At 35.9% G+C, this 17180-nt stretch overlaps 1 protein-coding gene across 3 annotated transcripts in view; it reads left to right on the top strand.

Moving 5' to 3' along the window:
- UHRF1BP1L (UHRF1 binding protein 1 like) overlaps positions 1-17180 on the top strand; it is a 105784-nt gene that overhangs the window by 45547 nt on the left and 43057 nt on the right. For all 3 annotated transcript variants that reach the window (XR_006608036.1, XM_004742950.3, XM_004742949.3), the window contains 4 exons: positions 4013-4193; positions 6386-6469; positions 14418-14600; positions 15167-15285. Coding sequence is in view for 2 of the 3 variants with exons in the window: in XM_004742950.3 (XP_004743007.1) it covers positions 4013-4193; positions 6386-6469; positions 14418-14600; positions 15167-15285 (567 nt within the window). In the remaining variant the exon portion in view is untranslated. The remainder of the gene's footprint in view (positions 1-4012; positions 4194-6385; positions 6470-14417; positions 14601-15166; positions 15286-17180) is intronic.

Below are 17180 nucleotides of genomic sequence, written 5' to 3' on the forward strand. Positions count from 1 at the left end.
CTTTCTTAAACTTGGTCTGTTAGAGAATGTGCTTATGATAAAATGTCAGATTCATTCTTCCTTTCCCAAACCGCTCTTATCCTACTTGACACATGAAAGGCCTTCTTCTTACTTCTTACTCATTCTTACTATGATGGATTTGTCCAAGAAGAGGGGGATAAAATTTTAAAAGCTTGGGTTGACAAGAGGAGTTAATTTGAAATACTGTTACTCATATTGGAAGTCAATGATTAATGACAAAGTAGCAGGTCAGGTGGTTTCTACTTCCACTTCTTTGTTTTCAACACATTTAAAAAAATTTTTTTTAAAGATTTTATTTATTTATTTGAAAGAGATTGAGTAAGAGGGAGCATGAGTGGGGGAAAGTCAGAGGGAGAAGCAGACTCTCCGCCAAGTGGGGAGCTCCGTGCAGGGTTTGATCCCTGAACTCCAGAATCATGACCTGAACCAAAGGCAGCTGCTTAACTGAGTCACCCAGGCGCCCCTCCTTTCAACACTTTTGAAGGAGGATCTATACATATCTACTATTAGATTATTTAAATTTTTAAAAAAATCATTTCATGAATCCTGGCATATAACTTGAAGGAATTCAAAGAATTATATCATATTGCTAAAATAAAGTTGTTTTCATTCCGATTTACCTATTTATTTGAATAGTTTTCTAGAACTTTTAGCCATAAAAAGAAATGAAGAATTGACAGTGAACCTTGTGTCGTTCTACCAATAAATACTATTTAAATAGCCAATGAGATATCTTTATAATTCTCTGGGGGAGTCTAATTTTATAAGCTTGATGAACAGAACACTAAACTGTAACACAGAATAATTTAGGATGTCAGTAACAGACATGGTAATTGAAATTAAAGGCTAGTAGACAGAGTGTTGGTGTTAATGTAGGTCTTATTTATATGATATGTGGATATATTTAGATAGAATATAGATTAGGAAACCAGATAAAGATACAGATTAGAAAACTAGAAACAAGGATGAAGTTCTATAATCCTATCACAATAATAAAACCAGTGTTAGCATTTTGAGTTCCATACAGGTTTTTTTGCCTAGGCATCTGCAGTTTTCCTAGTTTTAGAATGTAGTAAATGGATATATACAATTTTCTTCATGTTGTTAGTCTTTATAACTACGATTTTTTCTTGTTCCCTAATATTTCTTAGTAGATTTACTTAACCACATTTTCACAGAGTCGTGATTTGAAGGCCAAGAGAGTGGATGAGAGAGTGAAGTAGTTGACAGTGTTCCTTTGCTCAGCTGTACAAATTGAGAGATATCTTCTGTCATAAATTTTTTATTTGCTTCATCCTTTCCTTCTCTAAAAGGGAAGACTACATTGAAAACCAAGAAATGTTAAGATAATTCAGAAGGCAAAAGAGGTCATAATGGCCCATTTCCCCCTCTTCCCAGCAAACGGCATATAAAAACTGAATCTACCACAATAAGAAAAGGCTTTGTAGAAAGATTAATGTTTATGTTTTTGTTTATATCAGGTTTTTTTTTTTTTTTTTGACGAAGAAGATAGAAAACATTGTTGAAGAAATACAGAAGAGGACACCTCTCCTCACTAAACAGACACTGGCTCAGTCTGTTGAGTGACTGCCTTCAGCTCAGGTCATGATCTCAGATCCTGGGATTGAGTCCCACATCAGGCTCCTTGCTCAGCAGGGAGCCTGCTTCTCCTACCTGCTGCTCCCCCTGCTTATGTTCTCTCTCTGGCAAATAAATAAAATCTTAAAAAAAAAAAAAAAAAGAAATACATGAGAATTTTTTCCTTCCAAATTGCACAGTCATAGATATAAGGAGTAGTCTATTAAAGCTTTGAAAGTAGAACATTAAAGTGATTTGTCTTGGGGCACGTGGGTAGGTCAGTTGGTTAAGTATCTGACTCTTGTTCTCAGCTCAGGTCTTGATTTCAGGGTCCTGAGTTCAAGCACTGTGTTGGGTTCCATGTGGGGCCTGGAGCCAACTGAAAATAAAGTAAAAATAAAAATAAGTGATTTGGGGTGCCTGGGTGGTTCAGTGGGTTGGGCCGCTGCCTTCGGCTCAGGTCATGATCTCAGGGTCCTGGGATCGAGTCCCGCGTCGGGCTCTCTGCTCGGCAGGGAGCCTGCTTCCCTCTCTCTTTCTCTGTCTGCCTCTCCAACTACTTGTGATTTCTCTCTGTCAAATAAATAAATAAAATCTTAAAAAAAAGAATAAGTGATTTGTCTTATGGAAATTATTTTGACAATTAGTAAGAAAATTTTCCTGGAGCCCCTGGAATTTAGGGCTTCACAATTATATTTCATCTTTCCTTTTCTTTAATCACTGTGGGTCTTGATCATTTTCTATGAGAAATTCTCATTTACTGAGTATACTCTGAAATTTGTTTGCAGATAGTTCTTAATAGATAATATATAAATATGTATAATGCAAAATATTTATACTTTAATTTTCCATACATCACTAACTATACTTTTATTAGTGAATTGTTCTTAATTAGAAACTCGTTAGTATTTTTTGATGAAAAATTTGGCCTTCATTTTGTTATTACCAAAGTTTCATGTACAGTTCTATAGCTTATATAACAGATGATCTTACAGTATGCTTACTAATGTAGAATAATTTTAGGCTTTTAGGTTCACATCAGTCTTTATACTTCAATAGTATTCTATGCTTCTTCACTTTGGGAAGAAAAGAATTTGAGGGGCGCCTGGGTGGCTCAGTGGGTTAAGCCTCTGCCTTTGGCTTGGGTCATGATCCCAGGGTCGATCCCGGGGTCCTGGATCGACCCCCCCCTCATTGGCCTTTCTGCTTGGTGGGGAGCCTGCTTTCTCCTCACTCTCTCTCTCTCTGTAAAATAAATAAATAAAATCTTAAAAAAAAAAGAATTTGAATTATGAGTCTATTACAAATCTCCTCTGCTTTCTGGCTTCTTCAGATATCCACGTTCAAAAGACGTGCTGCATCTCTTACGAGAGGCACCAGAGCACTTAGAGTACTCTGTACCATATCACAAGCACTTTGCAAAGAAGTGATTTATTTTTACAGGATATATAATAGTATATACAGCCGATATAATATACAGGGCTCACATTTGTTTTTTTTTTTTTTTTTTAAGATTTTTTATTCATTTATTTGACAGAGAGAAATCACAAGTAGACGGAGAGGCAGGTAGAGAGAGAGGAAGGGAAGCAGGCTCCCTGCTGAGCAGAGAGCCCGATGCGGGACTCCATCCCAGGACCCTGAGATCATGACCTGAGCCGAAGGCAGCGGCTTAACCCACTGAGCCACCCAGGCGCCCTCACATTTGTTTCTGTTTTATTTTTTAAAAAAAGATTTATCTGTTTATTTGAGCGTGGGGGGTTGGGGAGACTGTGCCGGGTGGGGAAGGGGTAGAGGGAGAGAATCTTCAAGCAGACTGCCTGCTAAGTCCTTGACTACCATGGGGCTCTGTCTCACAACAGGTGAGATCATGACCTGAGTTGAAACCAAGAAATGGAAATTTTAAACCAAAATAACAAAATGATGGGTCCAGGTTAAATAATAAGCAAAAGAATAGAGAAAAGTGTCTTCTAGGCTCTTTTACATTTCTCACTCTTTGTATTCCCTCGTAGAATAAGCTGAATTATGTTATTTAAGGGGAAAACTCCTCCACTGAATGAGCCACCCAGGTGTACCTGTTTCTCTTCTAATATGTAGAACTAATGCTATTTGAATGAGGTGCCTTGAATAGTTAATATTTTCTAGAATAAGGACTTAAAGTATATAACTATTCAAGTATTTATTAAAATATATTGGTTTCATGTTCAAATTGTGTGTAGTTCTCCAGTTTTTATATTTAACTTTATTCTCATATACTTCAGAAAGTAATTGGGGGGAATTGAGTTATTGATAGAAAAGAAAATATCTTTTCATGATTTATTTTTCATGATTTCATTACTGAAGATATTTAAGTTTTCTTATTTGTGGAATTTCAAATATTTAACTTAAAGTGATAAGGCAGTTTTCAATCTTTTAGAGCTCTACAGTAACCCCATCTACCCAACAAGCGAAGACACCACAGACCTCAAATGCTCCGGATCTAAATGATGCAATTGTGAAATTATTCAATGACTTTGATGTTAAAGAAACCTCTCATCACTTGGTAATTTCTCATCTAGATCTACACATATGTGATGATATTCATGCTAAAGAAAAAGGTAATAAAAGTTGCTTATTTCAAACTATTTTGGTTTTTCTAGGATTTCCTACAATACTGGATTGTTTATCATATGTAATATATAGTATGGTGTGATAGCTGGTCATAATTTTATCATTCATGTGAGATACATAGTTGAAAGTTGTAATTTTAAGCAATATATATCAGTATGAAATTTTATTTTGCTTTTAGTTCTTAGTATTTTAGCACAATTGTTAGCTAGTATTTCACCTGATACTACCAGTAATATTAGGTTTAAAAAAAAAATCAAGGACTAAATAGGTGACGTCCTTGGAGGATGATGAAATATTAGACTTGCCTTTGAATTAACTTTTTCATAATTTTGAAATTGTCTACAAACTAAATTTGAGTCCATATGCAATTCATAATTATTTGCACACATGTTTTCCCATGGTGGTCTGTCTGCATTTTTCTGACCCCATGTACATGTAAACACAGCTGTGTGGTTGTTTACCATTTCTTGTGTCTCTTTACCAGTAATCCTCCCAAAATTTGCTTAGGAAGCTAAATTCTAGTTAGTAAGTATTTTTTCTTTATTTTAGCTTTTGTTTTTCTTATTTTGGAGAATTACAGTGGAGTAAGTGGGAAGCTGTTCTTGGTCGCTTTGAAAATCTGTGGTTCCATAATGTAGGTACTAGGCATTCTGTTTCCATTTGGAGAGTGTTCCTGCCCATAAGTATTGGGCCACCTTCCAAGACAGTAGTTCTCGAACTTTGGTGAGCTTGAGGATCAAGCTGAGGATCTCTTTAAAACTGGAATGTTAATATCTGACCATTCTACCTCAGACCTGATTCATGTATCTGAAAATTGTTGCTCTGTATTTTTAAAGCTGAAAGAGTAAATATTGAGACTGATCCCGGATGTTTAGCAGAAGTTACCTTGCCTTCATCAGATAAGGCAGCCAGGTATCAGTGACTGGATGAAAGGGTGGAAGAAGGTGAGGAAGGTTTGGAGTTTAGAGAAGGATTTGTTCTCTTTTCTTTTGTCTACCTTTGTGTCATTTGATTTAAAGTTGGCATCATCTGCTTTAGTTAGATGAAAGAAAAGTGGAAAAGTTAAAATAACCCAAAATAACAAAATGAAGGGTCAGGGTTAAGTAATAAGCAAAAGAATAGTCTTCTAAGCTTTTTGTACATTTATCACTATATTTCTTCATAGAATAAGTTGAATTATGTTATTTAAGGGGAAAACTCCACCACAATATTTCCCTCATCTTACAGATCTCTTCTAAAATCCAGAAAGGTCTGAAATGAATTATATTCATTTGTACTTAGTGGTATCTTAATGTATATTTTTCTTACTTCCAGTTGATTTATTCATGCTGTTTTATTTTTTATTTTATTTTATTTTTTTAAAGATTTTATTTATTTATTTGTCAGAGATAGAGGGAGAGAGAGCGAGTGAGCACAGGCAGACAGAGAGGCAGGCAGAGACAAAGGGAGAAGCAGGCTCCCTGCCGAGCAAGGAGCCCAATATGGGACTCGATCCCAGGCCGCTGGGATCATGACCTGAGCCGAAGGCAGCTGCTCAACCAACTGAGCCACCCAGGAGTCCCTATTCATGCTGTTATAAAATTTGATTTTTATGTTGGAGTCACACTGAGTTGTGATCTACTTTTTAATCTTCATATAGCTGTGTTAATTTGGACAACTTACCTAACCAGTAGGCTTAATTTCCACCTCAGTGAGAGATAGGATTATATAGTGTAGTGGTTAATATTTCCTAGGTTCAAAACCAGCTCTATATTTCTTGGCTAAAATGACCTTGGTCTTTTTAATTCTTCTCTTTGTGTCTCATTTTACTTAATTGGAAAATGGGGATGATGATGATGATGATATCATCTATCTCAGGGTTGTAAGGAAGAACAAATGAGCAAGTATACCTAAATTAGGTATTTAAAACAGTGCTTGGCATATGGTTTGGGCTGTGAATATGAAAGTTCTGTTCCCTTTGTGTCCTCACCTTTTAGCTTGGTACCTTGCAAATGATAGGGGTTCAGTAAACACTGATGAGATTGAATTGCATTTCCTGAAATCCTTAATGTATTATCTGTGATAATAGAGACAGTTAATCACTGCTTGGATTGCAAATACGATAAATGAAGTGTTTCTGATACTTGCTTAATGTTTCTTTTTCTTTCTCTCACTTCTATTATTCTTTTTCTTTTTCCAGAGTCAAATAGACGTATTACTGGAGGGGCTATGCAACTGTCTTTTACGCAGTTAACTATAGATTATTATCCTTATCACAAAGCAGGTATGCTTAATAATTTCTTTAACAGATGTAAATGCTGCTTTAAAGTTATATAGACAGTTTATCTCATTTCCTTTTATATTTATTATTTGCTTTAATTCATTTTATTTTATTTTTTAATTTAATGTATGTTTATTTTTATTTTTTATTATTTTAATTCCAGTTAAGTAACATACAATATTATATTAGTTTCAGGTGTTCAGTATAGTGATTCAGCAGTTGCATACATTACTCAGTACTTATCACAACAACTGCAGTCTTCAATCCCTATCCAGCCCCCCATCAGTTTGTTCTCTGTAATTAAGGGTCTATTTTTAATGTGTTCCTCTTTTTTCCCCCCTTTGCTCCTTTGTTTTGTTTATTAAATACCACATGAGTAAAATTATGCTTTGTCTTTCTCTGAATGAATTATTTTGCTTAGTATTGTACTCTTTAGCTACATCCATGTTCTTGCAAATGATAAAATTTAATTCTTTTTTATGGCTGGTAATATTCCATTTTAGATATATACCACATCTTCTTTATCCATTCATCTATTCTGGACACTTGGGCTGTTCCCATACCTTGGCTATTATAAATAATGCTGTAATAAATTTAGGGGTGTATGTATCCCTTTGAATTAGTGTTTTTGTATTCTTTGAGTAAATACCCAGTAGTGCAATTGCTGGATCCTAGGGTAGTTCTATTTTTAACTTTTTGAGGAACCTCCATATTGTTTACCAGAGTGGCTACACCAATTTGCATTCCTACCAATAGTGCAAAGGATTCTTCTTTCTCCACATCCTTGCCAACACCTGTTGTTTCTTGTGTTAATGGTTTTAACTATTCTGACAGGTGTAAAGTGCTATCTCATTAGTTTTGATTTATAGTTCCCAGATGTTGAATGCTGTTGAGCATCTTTTCATATGTCTGTTGGCCATTTGAATGTCTTCTTTGGAAAAATGTCTGTTCATGTCTTCTGCCCATTTTTAATTGGATTATTTGGTTTTTAGGTGTTGAGTTATGTCAGTTCTTTATATATTTTGGATACTAATCCTAATTTAGATAAATCATTTGCAAATATATTCTCCCATTCCATAGATTACCTTTTAGTTTTGTTGATTGTTTTCTTTGCTGGGCAAAATTTTTTATTTTAATGTTGTCCCAGTAGTTTATTTTTGCCTTTGTTTCCCTTGTGTCAGGAGATGTATCTAGAAAAAAGTAGCTGTGGCTGATGTCAAAGAGGTTACTGCCTGTTCTCTTCTAGGATTTTTATGGTTTCAGGTCTCATATTTAGGTCTTTAATCTATTTTGAGTTATTTTTGTATTTGGTGTAAGAAAGTGGTCCAATTTGTTTCCTTTGCATGGTCCTGTTTAGTTTTCTCAATACCATTTGTTTGAAGAGACTGTTCTTTTCCCATTGGATAGTCATTTCTCCTTTGTTAAAAATTAATTGACCATATAGATATGGGTTTATTTCTGGGGGTTTCTGTTTTCTTCTATTAATCTATCTATTTTTGTGCCAGTACCATACTGTCTTGATGATTACAGCTTTGTAATATGACTTGAAGTCCAGAGTTGTGATACCTCCAGCTTTGCTTTTCTTTTTCAAGATTGCTTTGGCTCTTTGAGGCCTTTTGTGGTTCCATACAAATTTTAGGATTGTTTGTTCTAGTTCTGAGAAAAATACCTTTGGTTTTTAATGGGGATTGCATTAAACTTGTAGGCTTTGGGTGGTATAACATTTTAACAATATTATTCTAATCCAGGATAAAATATCAGTGTATAGAAATCTGTTACATGTCTATACACCAATAATGAAACAGCAGAAAGAGAAATCAAAGAATCAGTCCCATTTACAATTGCCCCCCAAACCATAAGATACCTAGGAATAAACCAATAAAAGGACAGAGGCCCTATATGGAAAGAAATGTCTTTCCATTTCTTTGTGTCTTCTTCAGTTTTTTTTTTTGTTTGTTTGTTTGTTTGTTTTTTAAGATTTTATTTTTTTATTTGACAGAAAGAGAGCACAACTCGGCAGAACGGCAGGGAGAGGGAGAAACAGGCTCTTTGCTGAGCAGGGATCCCAAGACGGATCATGACTCTGATCCCATGACGGATCCCAGGACTCTGGGATCATGACCTGAGCCAAAGGCAGCTGCTTAACTGACTGAGGCACCCAGGCGCCCTTCTTCAGTTTTTTTTAGTCAGCATTTTATAGTTTTTAGGGTATAGTTCCTTTGCCTCTTTGATTGGTTTATTCCTAGGTATCTTATGGTTTTGGGGACAATTGTAAATGGGATTGATTCTTCAATTTCTCTTTCTGCTGTTTCATTATTGTATAGCAATGCAACAGATTTCTATACATTGGTATTTTATCCTGTGACTTTACTGAATTTGTTCATCAGTTGTAGCAGTTTTTTGCTGTAGTCTTTCAAGTTTTCCAAATGTTGTATCATGTCATCTGCAAATACTAGAAGTTCCACATCCTACTTGCTGATTTGGATGATGTTTATTTCTTTTTGTGGTCTGATTGTTGTGGCTAGGACTTGCAGTACTATGCTGAATAAAAGTAGTGAGTGTGGACATCCTTGCTCTATTCCTGACCTTAGGGGAAAAGCTCTCAGTTTTTCCCCCATTAAAGATAATGTTCTTCTGGGTTTTTCATATATGGCCTTTATTATGTTGAGGTATGTTCCCTCCAAACCTACCTTGATGGGGGCTTTTATAATGAATGGATGTTGTACTTTGTCGAATGTTTTTTTTTGCACCTGTTGAAATGATTGTATGGTTCTTATCCTTTCTCTTTTTGATGTGGTATATCACATTGATTGATTTGCAAATATTGAACCACCATTACAACCCAGGAATGAATCTCCACTTATTCATAGTGAGCGATTTTTCTAATGTGCTGTTGAATTCAGTTTGCTAGTATATTTTGTTGAGAATTTTTGCATCTATGTTCATCAGGGATATTGGTTTATTGTTCTCTTTCTCAGTGGTATCTTTACCTGGTTTTGGTATCAAGATAGTGCTGGTCTCATAGAATGAATTTGGAAGGTTTTTTATCCTTCTCCTAACTTTTTGGAGTAGTTTGGAGAACAATAGGTATTAACTCTTCTTTGAATGTTTGGTAGAATTTGCCTGTGAAACCATCTGGTCCTGGGCTTTTGTTTGTCGGGAATTTTTTTTATTACTGATGCAGTTTCCTTGCTGCTTAACAGTCTGTTCAAATTTTCTTTTCCTGTTTCAGTTTTAGTAGCTTATATGTTTCTAGAAATTTAAAGGTTTTTTTTGAAGTTTTTTTTTTTTTTTTTTATTATTATTTTTTTAGATTTTATTTATTTTATTTGACAGGCAGAGATTACAAATAGGCAGAGAGAGAGAGGAGGAAGCAGGCTCCCTGCTGAGCAGAGAGCCTGATGCCAGGCTCGATCCCAGGACCCCGGGATCATGACCTGAGCCGAAGGCAGAGGCTTTAACCTACTGAGCCACCCAAGCGCCCCGTTTCTAGAAATTTTTGCATTTCTTCTAGGTTGTCTAATTTGTTGGCATATAGTGTTTCATAATATTCTCTTATAATTGTATTTCTGTGGTCTTGGTTGGTATATCTCCTCTCTAATTAGTGATTTTATTTGAGTCTAGTTTCATTTTTTTAAGTCTGGCTAGACGTTTATCAATTTTACTGATTTTTTTTTTCCCCTCAAAGAAATAGCTCCTGGTATCATTATCTGTTCTGTTGTTTTTTTAGTTTCTTTATTATTTATATCTGCTCTTATCTTTATTATGTCCTCTACTGGTTTGGGATTTTGTTCATTTTTCTTTTCCTAGATCCTTTTGATGGTTAGGTGGTATATTTGAGATTTTTCTTGCTTCATGAGGTAGGCCTATTTTGCTATAAACTTCCCCTTAGAACTGCTTTAGCTGCATCCCAAAGGTTTTGGACCCTTATATCTTCATTTTCATTTGTTGCCATTTACTTTTTTATTTCTTTTATTTTCTGGTTGACTCATTCATTGTTTAGTACCATGTTATTTAACCTCTAAGTATTTGTGATCTTTCCAGATTTTTTCTTGTAGTTGACTTCTAGTTAGCTTTATGGTCAGAAAAGGTTCATGGTATGACTTCAACATTCTTGAATTTGTTGAGATTTATTTTGGAGAATATTCCATGTGTACTTGGAAAGTGCCTCTCAGATCTGGATATCTGTTTCCTTTGCCACATTAGGGAAATTTTTAGCCTTGTCTTTTTATTTTTTTTCATTTCTTTTCTTTTTTCTTTTCTCTTTTCCTTACTTTTGTTTTATTTTGTTTTGTTTTCTTTCTTTTCTTGGTGGGCAGCAAAAACAGAGTTTATTGAGTGATTTTAACGTTTATTGAATATCATAGAGTACAAAGCTCCCAAAGAGGGAGGGGACCCAAGAGGGTTGCCTCTTTTATTTCTTCAAATGAATTTTCTGGCCCCTTTTCTCTCTCTTCTTTTTCTGTGACTCCTATAAACTATGTTTGATGTTATTGTGTTTGATGGAATAATTGAGTTCCCTAAGTCTGTTCTCATTTTGGATAATTCTTTTTTCTCTCTTTTGTTCAGCTTGATTACTTTCCATTAATCTGCTTCTAGATCACTAATTTGTTCCTCTGCTTCTTCTGTCCTGCTGCTTATTCTACCAGGTGTGTTTTACATTCACTGAGCCTTTTATCTCTACTATGTCATTCCTTATCCCTGTGTTAAGGGTCTTACTTATGTCTTCCACTCTTCTCATGTCCAGTGAATAATCATTAACTTTAATTACATTAAATCTACTTATAATTATGACTTTAAATTCTCTATCAGAGATGTAACTTATGTTTGTTTCACTTAGCTCTCAGGCTGTGCCCTTGTCCTACTCTTTGACTTGAGATGAATTTCTCTCTCTTCTCGTTTTGTCTAAGTTTCTGTGCCTGTTTCTCTGTGTTAGGAAAATCAGCTGTGTCTTCTGTTCTTGAGGGTAATAGCCTTATGAAAAAGAGGTCCTAGAGTGCCCTGCTTTCTGTTTTTCCCTGTTCACCAGGTCTTTGTGCTTCTGGGAATGCTCTGTTGTTTCCTGTTGCTTTATCCATCAGGCCAGTTGTCTGCAGAGGCTCTCTTTGCCTTTTGATGGCAGTGTTTTATCCCTGGCCTAAATATGGAGCATTTTAGCTAAGTATTCTCTGGTCTCCTTGTGAAATGAGACCTGTTGCCAGGGCTCAAGAGCCACAGAGGCTCTTCAAAACTCTCATTTAGGGTGATGCAGAGTGAGCAGGGATTTGGACGGGTCTTCTGAGGGAGGGGGTCCACTACACTGGGATTGAGGCATGTGTGAGTAGGAGGGGCAGTTTCACTGGAGTGTGTGGAGGAAGGTTTGGTGTAAGCAAGTTAGGTAGTGAATGTCCACAGTAAGCTGGTTCTAAAGGTGACCCTGTGCTTCTACTGGGGGGCGTGGGAGGTGCTAGTAACACTAAGTGGTGCTAGCCTGTTCCTTTGTTGCCAGAGGGGTCTCTCCATGAATGCTTTCTCTCTAGGACACAATCCGAGGTGAGTGAATAACTTCCCTAGTGCATGCTTCAGGTTGTCTTTAGACTGCTGTTCCCATGCTGTATGTTTGTGGGTTGTTTGCCTGTCTTCTTTACAAGAGCTGCTTCAGTCTCCTCTGAGCTTTTCCACAGCCAGGCATGCTGACCTTCAGAACTCCAGGCTTTAAGCATTTCTGATTGCTGAAAGTCATGAAATTCAGCCCCTCTTGCCTTCCAAGTCATCTGCTTATGGGGATTCATTTTCTCCATGTGCTCCCCTGTGTGTGAGTTTGTCTCTCACCCTTCTTTGTGACTTTGGCTCCCACCCCAACACAGTAGCCACAGTGATCTTTCTCTCCCAAATCATGTCACCACACTTCCTACCTTCAGTGTGGCCTCTTCTCTTCCTTTAGTGTGGCATTCTGCCAGTCTTGAGATCAGTTTCTGGGTTACTTAGGATGATTTGATTGTAACCTAATTGTATTCTTGGGTTGAGTTGAGCTGGAGTTCTACTCTATTGCCATCTTCCCTCTCTCTCTAACTTCATTTTTTTAAGGAAAAAAGAAACGAAGACATTTGTTATTTTTCCCCCAGTAATATCTTTACAAGAAGATACAAATGCCATAGAAAATATTTATGCATTTTGTAGAGTTTTGTGTAGATTATTAGAAAGTATAATTGTTAGCATTTGTCAGTATTCTAAATAATTGATTTAAAATCTAAAATCAGAATGTGGAAGACATAGTTTATGCTATTTTATTTTTTTCATTGTGGCAAAAGTAAGTTATTGATGTGTTTTGAATTTAAAAATTAGTATATTATTAGCATATTAGAAAAATCAAGAAAGTATATATAGTAAAAATATAACAGTAATTTCAGCTGCATTGTAAAAAGATTCCTGGAACTTTTTTTTTTAACTTTTCTGTATTATCTAAGTTTCATTAATAGACTTTTTTTTACTCAATCTTAGCCAAAAGCCCAAGAAGTAATACATAATATGCTTTTTTTTTTTAAAGATTTTATTTATTTATTTGACAGACAAAGATCACAAACAGTCAGAGAGGCAGGCAGAGAGAGAGAGGGAAGCAGGCTCCCTGCTGAGCAGAGAGCCCAATGCGGGGCTCGATCCCAGGACGCCGGGATCATGACCTGAGCTGAAGGCAGAGGCTTAACCCACTGAGCCACCCAGGCACCCCATAATATGCTTTTGAATAGTTGAATATTGATAGACTTTTTCTCCCAAATAATAAAAACAAGAAGTATATATATTTATGGCCAAATTAAGTAATTTGACCTTATACCAATCTACTATTTGGTGATGTGTGGCTTTTTTTTTTTTTTTTTAATTCACAAAAATAAGAAAAAGCAAGTATAATGTATTTTTCAGGACTTTATGAAAGTGATATTCATAAATTTCCATCTCCTATTCTTTGTTATTTCTTTGTCTGTACCTGATAGAATTTAAAGATTGTAATGTTTGTTTTGATTTTTATTAGAGGGCTGTCTTGTACTTCTATTCTCCTAATTTTTAAGTTACTTACATATACATAAAATATTCTTTTACTACCGAAACAACTCTTATTTTGGGAGGTAAAATTCTTAGTCATCAAGATTTTATTAACCCTTTTATGTACATATTACTTTTCTCAGTTTTTGCTACAGAGAAACCTAATAATCCTGATCTTTTATTTTTCTTCCAAAAAAATCTACATAGGTATAGATATATCTATGTCTTTATGACTGATGTCTATCTTAAAATATTTAATTGGTCTTTAGTGTTTTCATAGTCTTTATTTTATCATTTTAAGGATAGGTTTTAACCACTATTTTATAACAAATTTTTGATGAAAGGACTTTTTTTTGTGGTAGCATTTTCTGGGGTTCTTTGTAGTGGAGATATGCCAGGTAGTTGAGCATTCAGTGAAGGTTGACCAGCAGTACTATTTGTAACTGAAACTTCGAATGTTGTTCTACCAGTGGAGGGTCTTGATAGAAACCTTTTAGGGACGCCTGGGTGGCTCAGTTGGTTAAGCGGCTGCCTTCGGCTCAGGTCATGATCCCAGCGTCCTGGGATCGAGTCCCACATCGGGCTCCTTGCTTGGCAGGGAGCCTGCTTCTCCCTCTGCCTCTAGCCTGCCACTCTGTCTGCCTGTGCTTGCGCTCTGTATCTCTCTCTCTAACAAATAAATAAAAATCTTAAAAAAAAAAAAAAAAAAAAAAAAAGAAACCTTTTAGACAATTTGCTTTTGACATTCTTTTCTGAATGTTTTGCTCCTACATTCTAGGCAGATTAAAAGCTCTTGTAGGCTTATAAAAGCTCTTAAAGGCTGCTCCCTTGAGAAAGTCTCCCTTGGAAAATGAATAAATCTCATTCGGGGCTATAATAAAATAAATCAGTTTTGTGCATTTTTTCAGCGAAATACCTGTCATTCATTTTACAGGAGATAGTTGTAATCATTGGATGTATTTTAGTGATGCAACCAAAACAAAAAATGGATGGGCCAACGAGTTGTTACATGAATTTGAGTGCAACGTTGAAATGCTTAAGCAGGCTGTAAAGGATCATAATGTAGGTTCACCTCCTAAATCCCCAACACATGCCTCTCCCCAGCACACACAAACAGGTATTTTACCTATAACAACATTATGGCATTCCTCTGGTATTAAGTGTCTGTGCCTGTGTGTGTGTTTGTGTGTATGTGTGATCATAGTATGATATTTTCTGTGGATAAATTAATATTTAATAATTAATATCTAATAATTAACATTTAATAATTAATAATTGATATCTAAAAGTTCTGAACCTTATCCAGACCATAGAATTATGGACCAAAGCACTTTTAAAATTAATATGATCAATAAGAATAATATCCAGATGGAATCTTTAAGACTGTTAAATGGCTAATAGTTCTCTTTTTTAAACAAGAATTTCAGGTAAAAGTTATTTTACAAGAATATCTTAAATGTGATGTAAGTATGACTATTGTTTAAGGAATACTCACACACAATAAAGAGGAATCATTGCAATAACTTATATTCCATCAGTTTATATATAAAGTATTTTCACATATATTATCTTGTTTGACAAATTGAGTTCATGTCTATTTCTAGTAGCTGTTTTAATAATTAAAAAGTGATTGTTATAAAAATAATTTTGCAATAAATTGAAAGGTTTTTTCATTTCCCACAGAGAAAGACTCAGCTCTGAAAGGGACTTCCAGAACATCTTCAGTATTATCTCAACAGTCCAAAGCTAAATTAATGTCTAGCTCTGTTGTTGTTAGACTTGCAGATTTCAATATATACCAGGTATGCCTTGTGTTTTAATTAGATCTTCTGATAAATACCTTCTGCAAGAATCTCTTATAAACTCATGTCACCATTTTATTTAATAAAAGTATCTTGAACAGGGGCACCTGGGTTTGATCTCAGCTCATATCTTGATCTCAGGGTCATGAGTTTAAACCTTGCATTGGGCTCCATGCTGGGTGTGAAGCCTACTTAAAAAGAAAAAAAACAAACAAAAACCCCTCATCCTGACCAGTTTTATGAAATAGTTAAACTAGAAAAGATAGAAAATGTCAGTTCATTAATTTTTGTTTATATGGTTATGCAGAATTAACCAAACTGTGAGGTTAAGAGCATAGTCCTGCAGACTGCCAAATCCTCACAAGACTTCTGACAGCAACTGCAAGTTCAGGAGTCTACCCTAAACTACCTGTGGATTCAAAAATTAGAGTAACTCAAGCTGTCATCATCAAGACAGCATGGTACTGGCACAAAAACAGACACATAGGTCAATGGAACAGAATAGAGAGCCCAGAAATAGACCCTCAACTCTATGGTCAACTAATCTTCGACAAAGCAGGAAAGAATGTCCAATGGAAAAAAGACAGCCTCTTCAATAAATGGTGTTGGGAAAATTGGACAGCCAAATGCAGAAAAATGAAATTGGACCATTTCCTTAAACCACACACAAAAATAGACTCAAAATGGATGAAGGACCTCAATGTGAGAAAGGAATCCATCAAAATCCTTGAGGAGAACACAGGCAGCAACCTCTTCGACCTCAGTCGCAGCAGCATCTTCTTAGGAACATCGCCAAAGGCAAGGGAAGCAAGGGCAAAAATTAACTATTGGGATTTTATAAGATCAAAAGCTTTGGCACAGCAAAGGAAACAGTTAACAAAACCAAAAGACAACTGACAGAATGGGAGAAGATATTTGCAAACGACATACCAGATAAAGGGCTAGTGTCCAAAGTCTATAAAGAACTTAGCAAACTCAGTACCCAAAGAACAAATAATCCAATCAGGAAATGGGCAGAGGACATGAACAGACATTTCTGCAAAGAAGACATCCAAATGGCCAACAGACACATGAAAAAGTGCTCCATATCACTTGGCATCAGGGAAATACAAATCAAAACCACAATGAGATATCACCTCACACCAGTCAGAATGGCTAAAATTAACAAGTCAGGAAATGACAGATGCTGGCGAGGATGCGGAGAAAGGGGAACCCTCCTCCACTGTTGGTGGGAATGCAGGCTGGTGCAACCATGCTGGAAAACAGCATGGAGGTTCCTCAAAATGTTGAAAATAGAACTACCCTATGACCCAGCAATTGCACTACTGGGTATTTACCCTAAAGATACAAATGTAGTGATCCGAAGGGGCACGTGCACCCAAATGTTTATAGCAGCAATGTCCACAATAGCCAAACTATGGAAAGAACCTAGATGTCCATCAACAGATGAATGGATAAAGAAGATGTGGTATATATACACAATGGAGTACTAGCAGCCATCAAAAGAAATGAAATCTTGCCATTTGCGACAATGTGGATGGAACTAGAGGGTATCATGCTTAGCAAAATAAGTCAAGCGGAGAAAGACAACTATCATATGATCTCCCTGATATGAGGAAATGGAGATGCAACATGGGGGTTTAAGGGAGTAGGAGAAGAATAAATGAAACAAGATGGGATTGGGAGGGAGACAAACCATAAGTGACTCTTAATCTCACAAAACAAACAGGTTTGCTCGGGGGAGGGGGGTTGGAAGAAGGGGGTGGGGTTATGGACATTGGGGAGGGTATGTGCTATGGTGAGTGCTGTGAAGTGTGTAAACCTGGCGATTCACAGACCTGTACTCCTGGGGATAAAAATACATTACATGTTTATAAAAAATAAAAAACTAAAAA

Source organism: Mustela putorius, unplaced genomic scaffold (genome assembly GCF_011764305.1).
Source record: "Mustela putorius furo isolate JIRA1106 unplaced genomic scaffold, ASM1176430v1.1 tig00000788_pilon_pilon_pilon, whole genome shotgun sequence".
NCBI lineage: Eukaryota > Metazoa > Chordata > Mammalia > Carnivora > Mustelidae > Mustela > Mustela putorius.